The following is a 14,008-nucleotide window of genomic DNA, read 5'->3' on the forward strand; positions in this document are numbered from 1 at the left end:
CTCCGGCTCCAGCCCTCCTTCCTGCCTCCTGGCTTCCGGCTCTGTCCCCTCCCACGGTCCTGCATGCCCTGCCTGATGCAGCTTCCTGAAGCTGAGCTCTGACTGTGTCATCCCTGGCTCACGAGCCTTCAGCGACTCCCGGCTTCCTCCTGGGTTGAATCCAACTCCTCTGCCTGCCATCCCCGACCCGCCATGATCTCCCTCCCGCCCACGTCCTCAGGACAGGCTGGCCAGCCACAGCACCCCCTTACCGTCCTCCTCTAGCCAGCCTGGCCTCTTTACCCCAGGATGTCCCGTGCCCACCCTCCCGACCTCTGGTCTCATCTCTAAGCTCGGAAACCCCTCCCCGACCCCCTCGCCCACCCCATCTCTGTTTGGCTCCCTCTCACCGTGCCCCGTCTTTCTGTCTGTCCAACATTTCTTTTGGGCACCTCCCGCCCAGGCCCACGGAGCAGGTGCTCAGCTAAATGTTGGTGCGCTTGGACTCAGGTGCAAGGCTGTGGCTCACGGTGCCCTCACTGCCTCAAGGGTTAGGAGAGGGGTCTGGTAGTCTGGGGCTGGGACCAGTGAGGTGGGTGGATGGGGGACCAGCCACATGTGGGACAGGAGGGAGGCAGCTGGGATGGCCCGGGGTGGGGCGCGGAGCTGTGGCTCTGACGAGGGGATCTGGCTGGGATGGGGTCTGTGGGATCAGGGCTGAGCCCTCCCCTACCTGGGCCGTCCACGGGGCTGCCTCTTGGCCTCCTCGGGGTGCCTCCCTCGGGATGGGGAGCGGGCCCGGGCGCCCCGGGGGCTGCTGGCACTTCGGAGGGTCCCACTGCTGAGCTTGGTGCTGGGGGCCGAGGGCTGCGACTGGCCCTGGGGCCCTGAGGTAGGGCCGGGGGCCCCAGCGGACGAGGTCCCCGGGGCGGCGAACACCATCCAGTCGGGCAGGGCCATGCTGGTGTCGCTGTTGGCCCGCAGCAGCGCGGGGGGCACCGTCAGTCCCACGCCGGGCGGTCCCCGTCGCCGGGCTGCGTACTTGGGGGACTCCTGGAAGGGCACTGAGGGGGCATGGTGGCAGGAGGGCAGAGGGAGGCAGAGGCAGGTGGGGAGGGCATACGGGCGAGAGATGGTGGGGGGGAAGCGTGAGGGGAGAAAGACAGAGATAAGAAAGAGTGGGGTGCCTGGAAGCCCACCCCTGCCGCTGCTCAGGTGTACTTGATCCCATCCTGGCCCCCAAATCAGGTTCGCTGACTCCCCAGTCCCACCACGCACCCCCCAGGCCCACAGCTTCTCCCCTTAGCTCACTCACTCACCCACGTCCTGTTCTCGATGGTTTCGGATCAGCTCCCCAAGTTCAAAGTTCCCAGCAATCACTGCCACCTGGCGGGAGGGGGTACAGGGAGCCCAGGGAGGAGAGAGAAAGAGACAGAGAGAGAGAGAGAGAGAGAGAGAGAGAGAGAGAGAGAGAGGAAACAGGAAACACTGTGAGGTCTCTGGCCAGCTGTCCCCCCAAACCTTCACCCCGGTAACTTCGTCCCTCCTCCTCTCGCAGACCAAGTGCCTCCCTCCCAGCACCCCAAAGTCTCCCACCTTCCTTACCCCCTCTGTGTTCTTCACGCCCCCTCCCAACCAGCCCCGACAGCCCCAGACCTGGAAGGGGGTCTGGCCGCTGTTATTCTTCACATCCTTGTCAGCTCCTCGGTACAGGAGTATCCTAGCACACGTCTCCTGATGGTCAGTGGCACAGGGTGAAAGGGAAAAAAAAAAAACACAGTTAAGGTCACCATGAGTGGACACAGACACTGTGCTAAGAACTTCCAGAACCATCTGATGGAAACCCGTCCTGCCCCGGACAGCAGCCACTTGCCCTTTAAATGTGGCCGGTCCAAACTGAGAGGTGCCATGCATACAAAATACACACCGGATTTCAAGGACTTGGCATGAAAAACGTAATTTAAACATCTCTAATATTTTTTTTCCATTTTTAAAAAAGTCCTTATTGAATTTGTTACAATATTGCTTCTGTTTTATGTTTTGGTTCCTTGGTCACAAGGCATGTGGGATCTTAGCTCCCAGACCAGGGATCGAACCCACACCCCCTGCATTGGAAGGTGAGGTCTCAACCACTGGACCGTCAGGGAAGTCCCTCTAAAAATTTTTATACTGATTACACATTGAAAGGATAATAGTTTGGATACACTGGGTTAAATAAAATATGCTACTAAAATTAATGTCACCTGTTTGTTTTTTCCTTTTTTTAAAAGTGGCTCCTGAGACATTTAAAATTACACGTGTGACCCAGGTTATAGCCTATCGGACAGCACTAACCTAAACCAGGGGTTTTCTTTATTATTATTATTATTTTATTGCAGTATAGTTGATTTACTGTGTTGTGTTAATTACTGCTGTACAGCAAAGTGACTCAGTTCAGTTACACACACACACACACACATATCCTTTTTTAAAATTATCCTTTTCCATTATAGTTTATCATAGGAGATTGACTATAGTTCTCTGTGCTATACAGTAAGACCTTGTCATTTATCCATTTTATATATAGCAGTTTGCATCTGCTAACCCCAACCTCCCAATCAGGGGTTTTCATCTTCAGCACTAGTGGTATTTAGGGCCCAGACAAGTCTTTGTAGCGGGGGTGGTGGTGGTGTGTCATCCTGCGCATTGTAGGGCTTTGAACAGCATCCCTGGGCTCTACCACTAGATGCCAGTAGCACTCCCCTCCCCAGTCGTGACAACCAAGGATGTCTGCAGACATTGCCAAATGTCCCCTGGGAGGCAGAAGCATCCAGTTTGAGAGCCACCAATTCAAACCTCTTGGAGGGCTTACTATGTTGCATGTCTTGTGCTCAGCACTTTCGAGGAGGTAGCCACCGAAGGGCCCAACAATCCCAAGAGATGGAAACTATTGTCCCCATTTTACAGATGAGGAAACTAAGGCTTCAAAAGGAGCTCAAGGTCGTGTGGCTGGTGACGATCAGCACTCGGATTTGAACCCAGCTTTTTTCTGACTCCCAAGCCTTTGCTCTAATCACACACTCTGCTAGACGCAGAAGGAAGGGGGCGGTGGGGCCAGGGTCGGGCAGTGGGGGAAGGGATGTCAATCACAACACGTCAGTCTCTCTCACGCTTCGGGTCAGACCCAATGTCTTTGCCCTGGCCTAGGAGGCCCCTGCTGATCTGCCTGCCATGCCCCGCGCCCCCCCCCCCCCGCCCCCAGCTTCACCAACTTCATCTTTTTCCACTTTTCCTCGCTCCCCATGCTCCAACCACACTGGCCTCCTTCCTCTGACAAGCACGCTCCTGCCCCAGGGCCTTTGCACCTGCTGCTTCCTCTGCTGGGAATTCTCTGCCCCTAGATCTCTGTACAGCTCACTTTTTCCCACTTGATTCATGTTTTTGCTCAGATGTAAATTCTTCAGAAAAGGTCCCTCTGACTATCCTGTTGAAAATAACCCCTTGTCCGGTTCCCGGCTTTATTTTAATTTACATGATACCTGCTATGTGCCGGGCATTCTTCTAAGCCAGAATTAACTCATTGTCCTCATAACACTGCCTCCCTGAAATTTTATTTCTATTTTATTCGTCTCCAGCATCTCTCCCCGACTACAATGTCCGTTTCAGAGAGGCATGGTTTTGTCTGTGGCACCCACCACCTGGCATAGTGCTTGGCCCGTAAGAGTTGTTTGATAAACACTTGCTGGATGAGGGGACGTCCTCTCCCTTCATCCTGGCCTGGCCAAACGCAACCTGGCCCCCAGCTCAGCTCCACTCCGGATCCCCAAGACGCTAATTTAACCAGAATTCACAAAACACCTGCTTGGTCTCACCCTCTTCACGTGACAAACCCATCAAGGATGCTTGTATGGGTCCATCCTACAGGACAGGCTCAGAGAGGGCAAATCCATGGCCAAAGGTCACACAGCCAGTCAGTGGGGCAGCTAGGACTCAAACCAAGCCTTCTAATCTTAGTGCTCATCTATCTCCTGTGAAAGCACATCTCTGGTTGCCCAAGTCCAGTGGTCCTCCGATTGGACAGCACAGTTAGCCTGGTTCGTTTTCTGGATGTGTTTGTGAGTGCGAGTGTGTGTGTCCGTGTGTGCACATGCTGTCTCCCCAGCTAGACTGTAAATTAGTGCCATGTGTATTTTTGCATATCTGCCAGCCCCCACTGCCACCTTGCCTAGCACAGGCCCAGAGCATCTCTTTCAGCTTAACCAGCAATTCACTACACTCCTAGAGAACCTCATATTTACTGGTGTGCTAGCACTTATCTCACTGTATTGCAACTATTTGTTTACACAGCTGCCTCTTCACCAGACTGCGAACTCCCCCCACCCTCCCGAGGACAGGCTCCATGCGGTGTCTGATTCATAGCGGGCACACAGTAGGTGCTCAAGAAATGGGCATGGAAAGGATGAGGATGGAGGATGTGGCGTTGAGTCATTCAAAATTCAATTCGTTCAAGTCATTCATTCATTCATGAAGTCATTCAATCTATCTCGAAGCAGATACCTGTTGAATGTTCTGAGTTGGGTGCTGTGCGTGGTCTTGGGGGAAATCAGGCATCTGATCCATCATTCATTCGATCATTCATTCACTCACTCATTCATTCAACAAAGATACATCTAAGCCTATTATATGCTGGGGCCTTGGGACAGAGCGATTGATCAGACTTAGGCCCTACCCCTGAGGAGCTCGCAGCCTGGATATGGGCCTGATCTTCACCACCAGAGGCTAGATGGGCATGCCAGGAGGCCAGAGGGGCAGAGAGTGAGGAAATCTTTCAGACCCAGCTCTGGGCCTTGGGAAGCTTAAAGTCTGGGAGGGAAGACAAGGGGAGAGAAGAACTTGCATTTGTCAAGCGTCTATTTGCTAAGCACCATGCCGAGAGCAAGCAAAACATTCACACCCTTGATCCTTTGCAAGGTAGGTGTTACTGACCCATTTCACAGATGAGGAAGGAGAAGCACAAGGCGGGGAAATGGCTGGCTCATCTGACCCGCTTAGAGTAATTGTTCTCTCTGTATAACTATATACATGCTACACTTTCCCTATTCAGATTACTGGTATGGTTTCTGTCTCCTGACCTGATCCTGACTGATAACGGTAATGATAACGATAATAATAATAATTATTTTTATAGCTGCCTTCCAGGGATGAGCACTTAATACAGATGATCTTTCATCCCCTCCAACCAGCTGACGTTATTCCCATTTTGGAGAGCGGGACGGAACCTCAGAGAGGGGACGGGACTTGTTTGGGGCATCCTGGCCTGTGCACAGGCTATTGAGTCAGAAAATCCGGACACAAGGCCGGTGTCAGGGAGTAGGAGAGACAGATGCACTGGCGGGGGGTGGGGGCGGGGAAGTGACGGCAATCTGACAAACTGAGTTCTCCCTCTGCGGGCGCAGAGCAGACTGTTTGCTGCCACAAGGCGGCACGTGGCTACCTGCCACATCCTGGCACTGCAAGTTCTGATGAGGCAGAAGGGACTGGGGCTGTTCTGGAAGACTTCCTGGAGGAGGGGGAAGAGGCTGATGGACCAGCCACAGCATGCCAGGCCCTGGCCTCCGAAGTCCTTGCAGCAACCGTCTAAGGGCAGGGAGCCTTGGGAAGCAGGTGGGGAGACTGAGGCACCGGAGGGGAGGCTGACCTGCCCAGGATCGCCTGGTGCACAGGTGGCAAAGTGGCCGGGGTCAGCAGGCTAAGAGCCTCGGCTCTTGCCAACCCAACTGGCCACTACATCACAGCTGGAATGGGTACGTGAGACCCCACCCCCACCCCCGGCCAGTTCTTTCCTGCTCACCTCCACTCACAACTCCTGAACTGCGGACTGTCCACCCAGCCCTGAATTGCTACAACTTGCGACACACTCTTGTCCCCTTCAGGGGTTGTGGTTTGGCCTTTCCCCTGTCCCCTGCAGTGGGTGGTGCTCCACTGGCACCTGGAGACCCATTAGAAATAGGACCCTCAGGGATTAACATATACACGCTACTATATGTAAAATAGGTCATCAACAAGGACCTACGGTATGGCACAGGAGCTCTACTCAATATTCTGTAATAACCTATATGGGGGAAGAATTTGAAAAAGAAGGGATGCATGTCTACGGATAACTGAATCACCTTGCTGTACGCCTGAAACTAACACAACATTGAACGTCTGCTCTACTCCGATATAAAATAGAAATTAAAAATAAAAGAAATAGGACCCTTGGAGTTTCTTGCATTTCCAGGAGCAATCCCGACTCTCTCCCCTCTGGCACAGGCTATGCCCTCTGCCTGGAACACCCTTACTGCCCTCTTCTACTTGGCCAACTCATCATCTCAGCACTGATGGCACGTCCTCCAGAGAGCCACCTTCACCCCAGCCCCAAGGCCAAGCCCAGACGTGGGCTCCCACAGGGACCTGGATTCCCGGTGACCGCCCTCTGAACACTCGGGATCATAGCGGCAGGGTGTGTCCCTTGATGGAGGGGCTGCCTGTCTTAATCACTACTGTGTCCTCAGCACCCAGGTCTGAGCCTGACACAGGGAAGGTGTTCAGGAAATATCTGCTGAATGAATGAATGAAATAGTGAAAAGAACAGAGGGCACAGGGAGGCTGGGAGGCTGGAGTCAGGAGGAGGGCCCGGGGTGGGTGCTGCAGGGCAGACCTTATTGTAGAGGGCGCAGATGTGCAGGGCCGTGTTCCCCGAGGCGTTCTGGGCTCCAGGCTCAGCCCCATAGAAGAGCAGGTGTTCCAGGTGCTGAGAATGGCCCCTCTGGCAGGCCTGGAGAGGATTGGGAGCGGAGGAGGCTGGAACAGACCCACCTGGCCATGGCATCTGTCTGTCTCCTTCACCTCGAGGTCAGGAAGCTGTACAACCACCTCCCCTTCTCCTTTCAACCCCCCTTCCTGCTTAGGAACTCACGCTGCCAGCTTCGCAAGTCATTCCAAGGCCCAGGGCTCTGGGCTGGCTCCTCGGGAGGGTCGAGAGGCCATCCCCACTCATCTCAGGGATCGAGGTTTCCAGGTCCCATGCCATCCCCTTTAGGGTCCCGGTGTTGACGCCCTCATCTTTTCCTCTTTGGGGACCATGCTACTCCCACCCCTCCCCTCTGTGAGGACCCCAGCATCTGGAGCCCTAGCTCCTTGGACCGGGGTCCCTGATCCCTGGCCCCCTCAGGGTCCAGCAACCACCCATGCAGCCCCCAGCCCCTCCTGGCCAAGTCAGGAGCACCTGGTGGATCTCCTGCCAGCCGTTCTCATCAGCTATGCCCAGCTGGGCCCTGTTGTACAGGAGCAGCTCACAGCAGCGGGGGTCGCCCCCCACCATAGCCGTATGGAACAGAGGAGTCAGCCCCCGGCGGTCCTTGTAGTTGGGGGACCCCCCAAGATCCAGGAGCGCCTAGGAAGGGAAAAAAGAAGACAGACAAGTACTGGCTCATGCTGAAGGGCCAGTGGGGAGGGGAGTCCTGGGTAACCCACACTGGCCAGTGCCAGTGCTGGTCCTGCCATGATGCCCTTGAGCGACCTTGATACTGGCCCTTCCCCTCTCAGAGCCTCTCGTCCCTGTGAACTATGAAGGGATTGGGAAGATGCCTCCAGAGGACCCTCCCACTCTGAAATCCTGCCCAACCTTCCCCCATGGGCGACAATGTTCGGTGAGCCATTGAAGGAGCCTAATGCCTTAGTGCCCACCTACTCAACAGGCTGGTTTGGGGGACAAATGAGAGAACGGAGTCTGGATGCAGGATGGTCCCTGGCTGGGTGGGAGGTGTTATTAGGACCGGAATCCTGAGGATGAGGCACAGAAGGAAGTCTGGGAGGGGGCAAGCTTGGGTTAAAGCCACTTGGGCCAGCCTCACAGCGGCTGGGGGCTCGGGGGCAGGGAGTGGGCCCACTCAAGTAACAGCTCTGGGCCTGGAAGGCTGGCAGCATCGAGCACGTTAGGAAAGAGTGCTTGTTGGCGGCAGCCCTGTGTGAGGAGAGTCTGCAGTGGCACTGTCCAACGGAACATTCGCAACATTTGTGGTGATGGAAGAAGTCTACAACGGCACGATCCAACATGGCAGCCGCGTGTGGGCTACTGAGTGCTTGCATGCGGCTAGTAAGCCTGAGAAACGGAAGTTTTAATTTTGGTGCATTTGAATCCATTGACATCTACACAACCCCATGTGGTTGGTGGCTGCTGGACCGGACGGCGCAGGCCTGGGGGGTAGGGGTGGGGTGCGGGCAGGTGCGGGGTCCGGGGGAGGGGTGTACATAAAGAGGGTCTGTCGATTCCAGGGCTGTAAGGCAGACCTTTGTGGCTGGTGTTTAGGGATCTTCAAGAAAGGAGTGGAGAAAGCAAAAGAGGCTCCGTTAAGCTGGAGCATCTATGAATCCTGGTGTTTATCAAGAGGTCTGGGGGCGGCCTAGCCTGACCTGTGTATGAAGAGGGGTCAAGTGCCCTTGGGGCAGGGGAGAGAAGACCGCTTTAAAATTAGACCGGGCGAGCTGACTCCGTGTATGTATTTTGAGGGTCTACGAGGTTCGTCAATTTGGGAAGGCACATTCTAGACGCTGCACTGGAGGAGGGGGCTGTGAGAGAAGGGGGGTGTGTTTGGGGGGCTGAGCTGCTAGGTTGGGAAGGGTAGATGGAGGGGCTGAGGGCCAGTGTCTGGAGGAGGCAGATGAAGGGGCTGTGTCTGCAGGGTGTGTATGGAGGAGGGTCTATCTGGGGGCACAGCAGGGAGCTCACTCTGCATTTTAAAGGCCACCAGGACAGTCTACAGTCGGGGAGACAGAGGTAGGCGTTGGTGTAGAGCTGGGTCAGAGGGAATGGAGAAGTCCTGGGTGTCAGGAAATTAACATGATCTACCTGTGTGTAGGGCAAGGGTCCACGTGACCATCAACTACAGCTGATCATGAGCCCTGAGCTCGGGTGGGTGGGCGCTCCTGGAGGTCCCAGGAGGGTATCAGATTCAGTCAGAGGAGTAGCAATGGAGAAGAGGTGGAGGAAGGGTCTGGGTCAATTGGCCCAATGCAGTGTGGGCGAGAAACATGGTAATTTGGGGGTGCCTCTGAGCTCTGGGGAGGGTCCCGGGAGGATCTGGCACCTCACCGTGAGAGCGAGGCAGTGACGGGCACACGCGGCCTTGTGTAGCGCTGTCATGCCATCCCGGGCCCGGAAGTCGATGTGGGCCCCGCCCAGGCACAGGGTTCGAATCACCTCTACAGAGCCTTCTGTCTGGGCAGCCAGCGTCAGGGGGGTCTCTGGTGGGGGCGGACGGGAAAGGCAGGTCACATGCAACCCCTAGGCCTTGTTCTTAACTCTCCAGCCCTCTCAAAGCGCCCGGCCCCCACCCTACCTCCTGAATCCGAGTCATGATAATTGGGGTCCAGCCCCTTGTCCAGCAGCCGTGCCACCTTATCGGACGTCCCGAGCTGCACGTACTCCAGGAACTTTTTCAAGCCCGTCTGAGGCACAGACAAAAAAGAAGACGGGGCTGTCAGGAAGGCAGGGAGCAAAGCTGGGTGCTGGAGCAGTGCCGTCCAGCGGAAACACACAGGAAGCCACACGTGTCATTGAAAAGTCCCTAGTAGCCACCATTTTTTGTTTTTTTTTAAAAAGGAAGGGGAACTTTCAATTACATTCAAATTCACTTGAATGACCTATCTCTTTTTTTTTTTTTTTTTTTTTTTTTTTGCGGTACGCGGGCCTCTCACCGCTGGGGCCTCTCCCGCTGCGGAGCACAGGCTCCGGACGCACAGGCCCAGCGGCCATGGCCCGTGGGCGCAGCCGCTCCGCGGCATAGTGGGATCTTCCCGGACCGGGGCACGAACCCGTGTCCCCTGCATCGGCAGGCGGACTCTCAACCGCTGCGCCACCAGGGAAGGCCCTGACCTATCTCTTTTTAATCTATCATATCTACAATATTACCTGTCAACAGGTAATCCACATGAAATTTATTAATGAGATATTTTACTTTTGCGGGTACTGAGTCTTCCAAATCCAGTGCGTATTTCACACTCACAGCGAGGCTCGGTTCGGACCTGCCACACTGCAGGTACCCAGGGGGCCGTACGTGTCTGGAAACACCCGCAGTGGATGGTACAGGTCTGGACGGATGGAATATTTTGGGGAGGACAGAGACAAATGCATGGTGGAGTGGGGATGGGGATGAGAAGATGCCTGGGAGCTTTCTTCCCAAGGGTCAAGGATCCTTCACCTCACTTCTGACCAAAGCAGCCCCCTGGCTTCTTCCCGGCTTTTAGGGGACCAGAGGAGACGCAGGGGACATATAGTCTGAGGACTGGAGGGCAAGGAAGCAGGAGGATAAACATGGCTGGGGAGGAAAGCATCCTTGGATCTGGCAGAGATTTAGGCTCTGGGATTGTGGGAACTGCAGAGTGTCTATGAAACAGTCCTTAGGCAGAGGGATGCTAGATGTCAGAGTCACAGGCCAAGGAAGGGGGGCCCTGAGTGGATATAGGGGACCTAGGAGATGAGAGGGGAGAATCCAAAGATGAAGAAAGTGGGACCGAGGTGGAAACGCTGTGAGCCTGAGCAGAGGCACAAGGAGGAAAGAGAGGAGATAAAAAAGGCTATGATAGGGTTAGCAGGGGCATTTGGGGTTGTCCCAAATGTGACACAGCATCCCAAGTTAAGTGGGGGACCCTGGCAGAGGCAGAGAAGGCTTGGAGGGCTGTTGGGAAGAGATAGGAGAGAAAATGGTTGGGCAGGGAGCTCCAGGTGGGAGGGCAAGTGTCAGCAGGGTTCTCTCACCTTCGTGTGCAACTTGGCCAGCTGCTTCTCATCCAGGTTGGTCTGTTTGTAAACTCGGGTCTTGTATCGGAACTGAGGCCAGGGGTGGGGTAAAGGGAGAGACAGAGACTCAAAATCAGGGGTCTGGACCCCCTTCTGAGCCAGGAGTCAACTCTGGGTCAGGGTGGAAACAGCCCCAGAGCCTTGGCTGGGTGGGCAGAGCGGTGCTGGGCCCACATGCTGGGCATGTGGACTGCAACCCCTAGGGAGTCTGGACCCCATGCGGAAGGTTCTTGAATACCTACTGAAATTGGGCAATCTTTCCCACTTTGATCGATAACGGGAAGCTTGGGGCTGGAAAATGACTTGCCCAAGGTCACTCCACTGGTCAGAGGCACAGGGCACGGTAATTTAAACTCAGGCCTCTCTGGCTCTGATTCTTGGGTGCCCCCCGAATCCAGAAGAGCCCACTGGGTTTTCCCTTGCCAAGGTCTTGGCTGGGGGAACAAACGGGGAGGGGGCAGATGTGTCTCAGGACGTGTCTTCTGTCATCTGTGAAGGGGCCAGGAAGGCTGTGGGCCTCACCTCCAGGTAGGGCACCCCCTTCTCAAAGGACTGGGGGTACTCCCGCAGCAGCCGTTCCTCCTCCAGGAAGTTGGCGTCGCGACCCGACGTGGCCGGCTGGAACAGGCCGTAGTTGAGGACATCCTGCAGGCTCTCGCTCAGGGCACAGAGCACCTGCTGCTTGGCTGTCCAGATGGTGGCATCTGGGTTGAAGCGCAGGCATTTCTGGCGGGGGAGGCAACAGGAAGGGGCCTGAGGTGGTGTGGGAAGGGGCTGTGGGTGATTCCAGGGACAGAGTGGGTGTTGGGGGCAATACGTGGGGGTCTGGAAATTGGGGGCCACGTGTAAGGACACCCAGCACCAGAGGCCTCCCCGTGCAGGCTCGGGTCCCTCTCCCGCCCCGCCCCTCCTCCGGCCAGCGGGCTCACTGTCTGGTGCAGGTCAGGGATGCCAATCCTAAAGACCATCATGCTGAAGTGGGCGTCGTCTGGGACAGACATGGAGCGGCCCTGGAGGCCTCGAATCGAGGCCAGGCTACCAGGTCCCCCGCTGCCCCGGCCCCGGGTCCCCCGGGGGCCTCTCCCAGGCCCGTCTGGGGAGCTGTCGGACTCTGAGCCCCCCTCGGGACACTCGCTGGCACTGTGGCGTTCCTCGTCCTCGCTTGACGCGGGGCTGTGGGTCATCATGGGGCCACGGGGCGACGGGGGACGGCAGCATCACAGGCGGCTGCGGGGGGCCAAGGGCGGCTGTCAGACTAGGAACCCAGACCCCTTGGAGGCCACAGGCACACTCAGTGGACAAATGGTCAAGGGCAGCCGCCCCACCCTGCCCGAGGGAGGCAGGAAGGAGGCTGGACACACCCCCCCAGACACTCCTACAGCCTCCACTAAGCGCTCTCTCTCTCTCCCTCTCTCTCTCTCTCTCTCTCTCTCACACACACACACACACACACACACACACACACACACCCCCCCCCGCATCTCACACACACACACACACACACACACACACACACACACCCAACCCTGCCATGCTTCCTGCACGTCTCCTTCCCTGCCCTTGGCCTTGCTCGCAGCCCCCCGCCCCTCCTGCGCCCCACTTTGCCGCTGACCCAGCGTGGTGGTGTCCCAGAAACCGCAGAATCACCGCGGGAGCTACTGGCCCACTTTGCCAGGCCACGGATAAGGCAGCTAAAATTAGCTGAGGACAGACAGGTGGGCGACCCACCGGCATCCTGCCCTCCTGGCCCCAGCCAGGGCCCTCACCTGAGATCCTCCCATCTTCCTCCCGGATAACTGGGGTGAGGCTGAGGTGTAGTAAGGGGGAGAGGGAGGTGCCTTGAGCCTAGGGTGGAGCTGGTGACTTCGCTGAAGTGTGGCTGACAATGTGTGCAGAGGGCTGCTGGGGAACCGGCATCCCAGGGGGCAGGGGCACTGAGATGGGGGTGTCACGGGGCAGAGTACCACGCAGGGGGTGTGCCGGGGGAACCACAAGAGGTTGCCTGTGCAAGTTTCTGGGGGCATCCTGAGAGGGTGTGTGTGGGGGTGGGGAGGCTGGCCCTGGGAGGGCTGTCCAGGTGACAGCCACCCTGTCGGTGCACGGTGGCTGCAGATGACCTGTGAGTGTGTTTGAGGCCTGGCGCCGCTGGGTGGGTGGATTGGCATTGCCTGGTACTACTGGTGGCCCCACTCTGAGGGAGACTGGGGGGCTGGGAGGGAGGCTAAGAAGGGGGGGTGAGACTCCGGGGGACTGGGGTGAGAGATCCTCTCCAGATCCCCACTATTCTTTGCCCCTGAGGGAGTCTTATAAGGGTGAGTCCCAGATGGGGTCCTTTTCTCTCATTTTCTCCACCCCCCCCACCCTAGCACCGGAAACCGGAATGTCTGGTCTTGTCCCTCCCCCCCACACCAGGCCCAGCTCCTGCACGTTGCCATGGAGATGGGAAGCAGTGGAGGGTACTGCTGACTTTGGGGGAGTGGGGATGGGCTGGGGGGGTTGGGGAAGGGAAGACAAAACGTGTGGCGGGGAGGCGAGTTGCAGGAGCTGTGGGCGAGCCAGCGTCTAAGTGCGGGCAGGCCAACCCCTCCCCCAAGCGTGGCCACGCCTTCGAAGCCCCCTCCCCCCCTAGGTACCCCGCAGAGCTGCCCTGCTTTACCCTTGCGGAAACCCCGGCCTCCTCCTACCCTTCGACTCCACATCCCACCTCCGGACCTGGGGCTGGCAGCCACTCCCCCTCCGCTGACCCTGGCTGACCCTCAGCCTCAACCGGGCACTAATGGGGTGGCCAGCGGCCTGAAAGCAAAGCTAGCCGGGTCCCCCGGCGCGTGCGGCGGCCCCCGACTCCCCGGCCCCTCCCCCTCAGGCCCAGAGGGAGGGAGCGGGCACACTCCGCCGGGGCGGCATGAATCAAACGCTCCGCGGCTAAGAATAGCTGGCACGCGGCTGGTACTGAGACGGGGCTGAGGAATCGGCGGGGTGGGGGGGGGGAGAGGGGGGTGCCCTGGGAGGCGGCGGGGGGACGGGGGGCGGCTGGCTTGGCCGAGAGCCGGCCCGGGAGAATGAATGGAGGCGGAGAGAGGCGGGGAGAGGCGGGGAGAGGGAGCCGGGGCTGGGGCGGGCCGAGAAGCTGGTGGGGGAGAGCCCCGGTCCGGGGCGAGGGGGCGGGGGCACCCGGGAGTGGGACTCGGGGGCAGGAGCCGAGGGGGCGCG

General features: G+C 57.5%; 1 protein-coding gene across 1 annotated transcript in view; it reads right to left on the minus strand.

Moving 5' to 3' along the window:
- SHANK1 (SH3 and multiple ankyrin repeat domains 1) overlaps positions 1-11,982 on the minus strand; it is a 44,870-nt gene extending 32,888 nt beyond the window's left edge. The window contains 10 exon segments of the mRNA XM_007463415.1: positions 713-1,043; positions 1,299-1,365; positions 1,636-1,713; positions 6,659-6,775; positions 7,226-7,393; positions 9,092-9,243; positions 9,339-9,447; positions 10,757-10,828; positions 11,321-11,524; positions 11,728-11,982. Of these exon segments, the coding sequence (XP_007463477.1) occupies positions 713-1,043; positions 1,299-1,365; positions 1,636-1,713; positions 6,659-6,775; positions 7,226-7,393; positions 9,092-9,243; positions 9,339-9,447; positions 10,757-10,828; positions 11,321-11,524; positions 11,728-11,982 (1,553 nt within the window).
- Between the last annotated feature and the right edge of the window lie 2,026 nt (positions 11,983-14,008).

The sequence above is a fragment of the Lipotes vexillifer genome, unplaced genomic scaffold, assembly GCF_000442215.2.
Source record: "Lipotes vexillifer unplaced genomic scaffold, Lipotes_vexillifer_v1.1 scaffold802, whole genome shotgun sequence".
Lineage (NCBI taxonomy): Eukaryota > Metazoa > Chordata > Mammalia > Artiodactyla > Lipotidae > Lipotes > Lipotes vexillifer.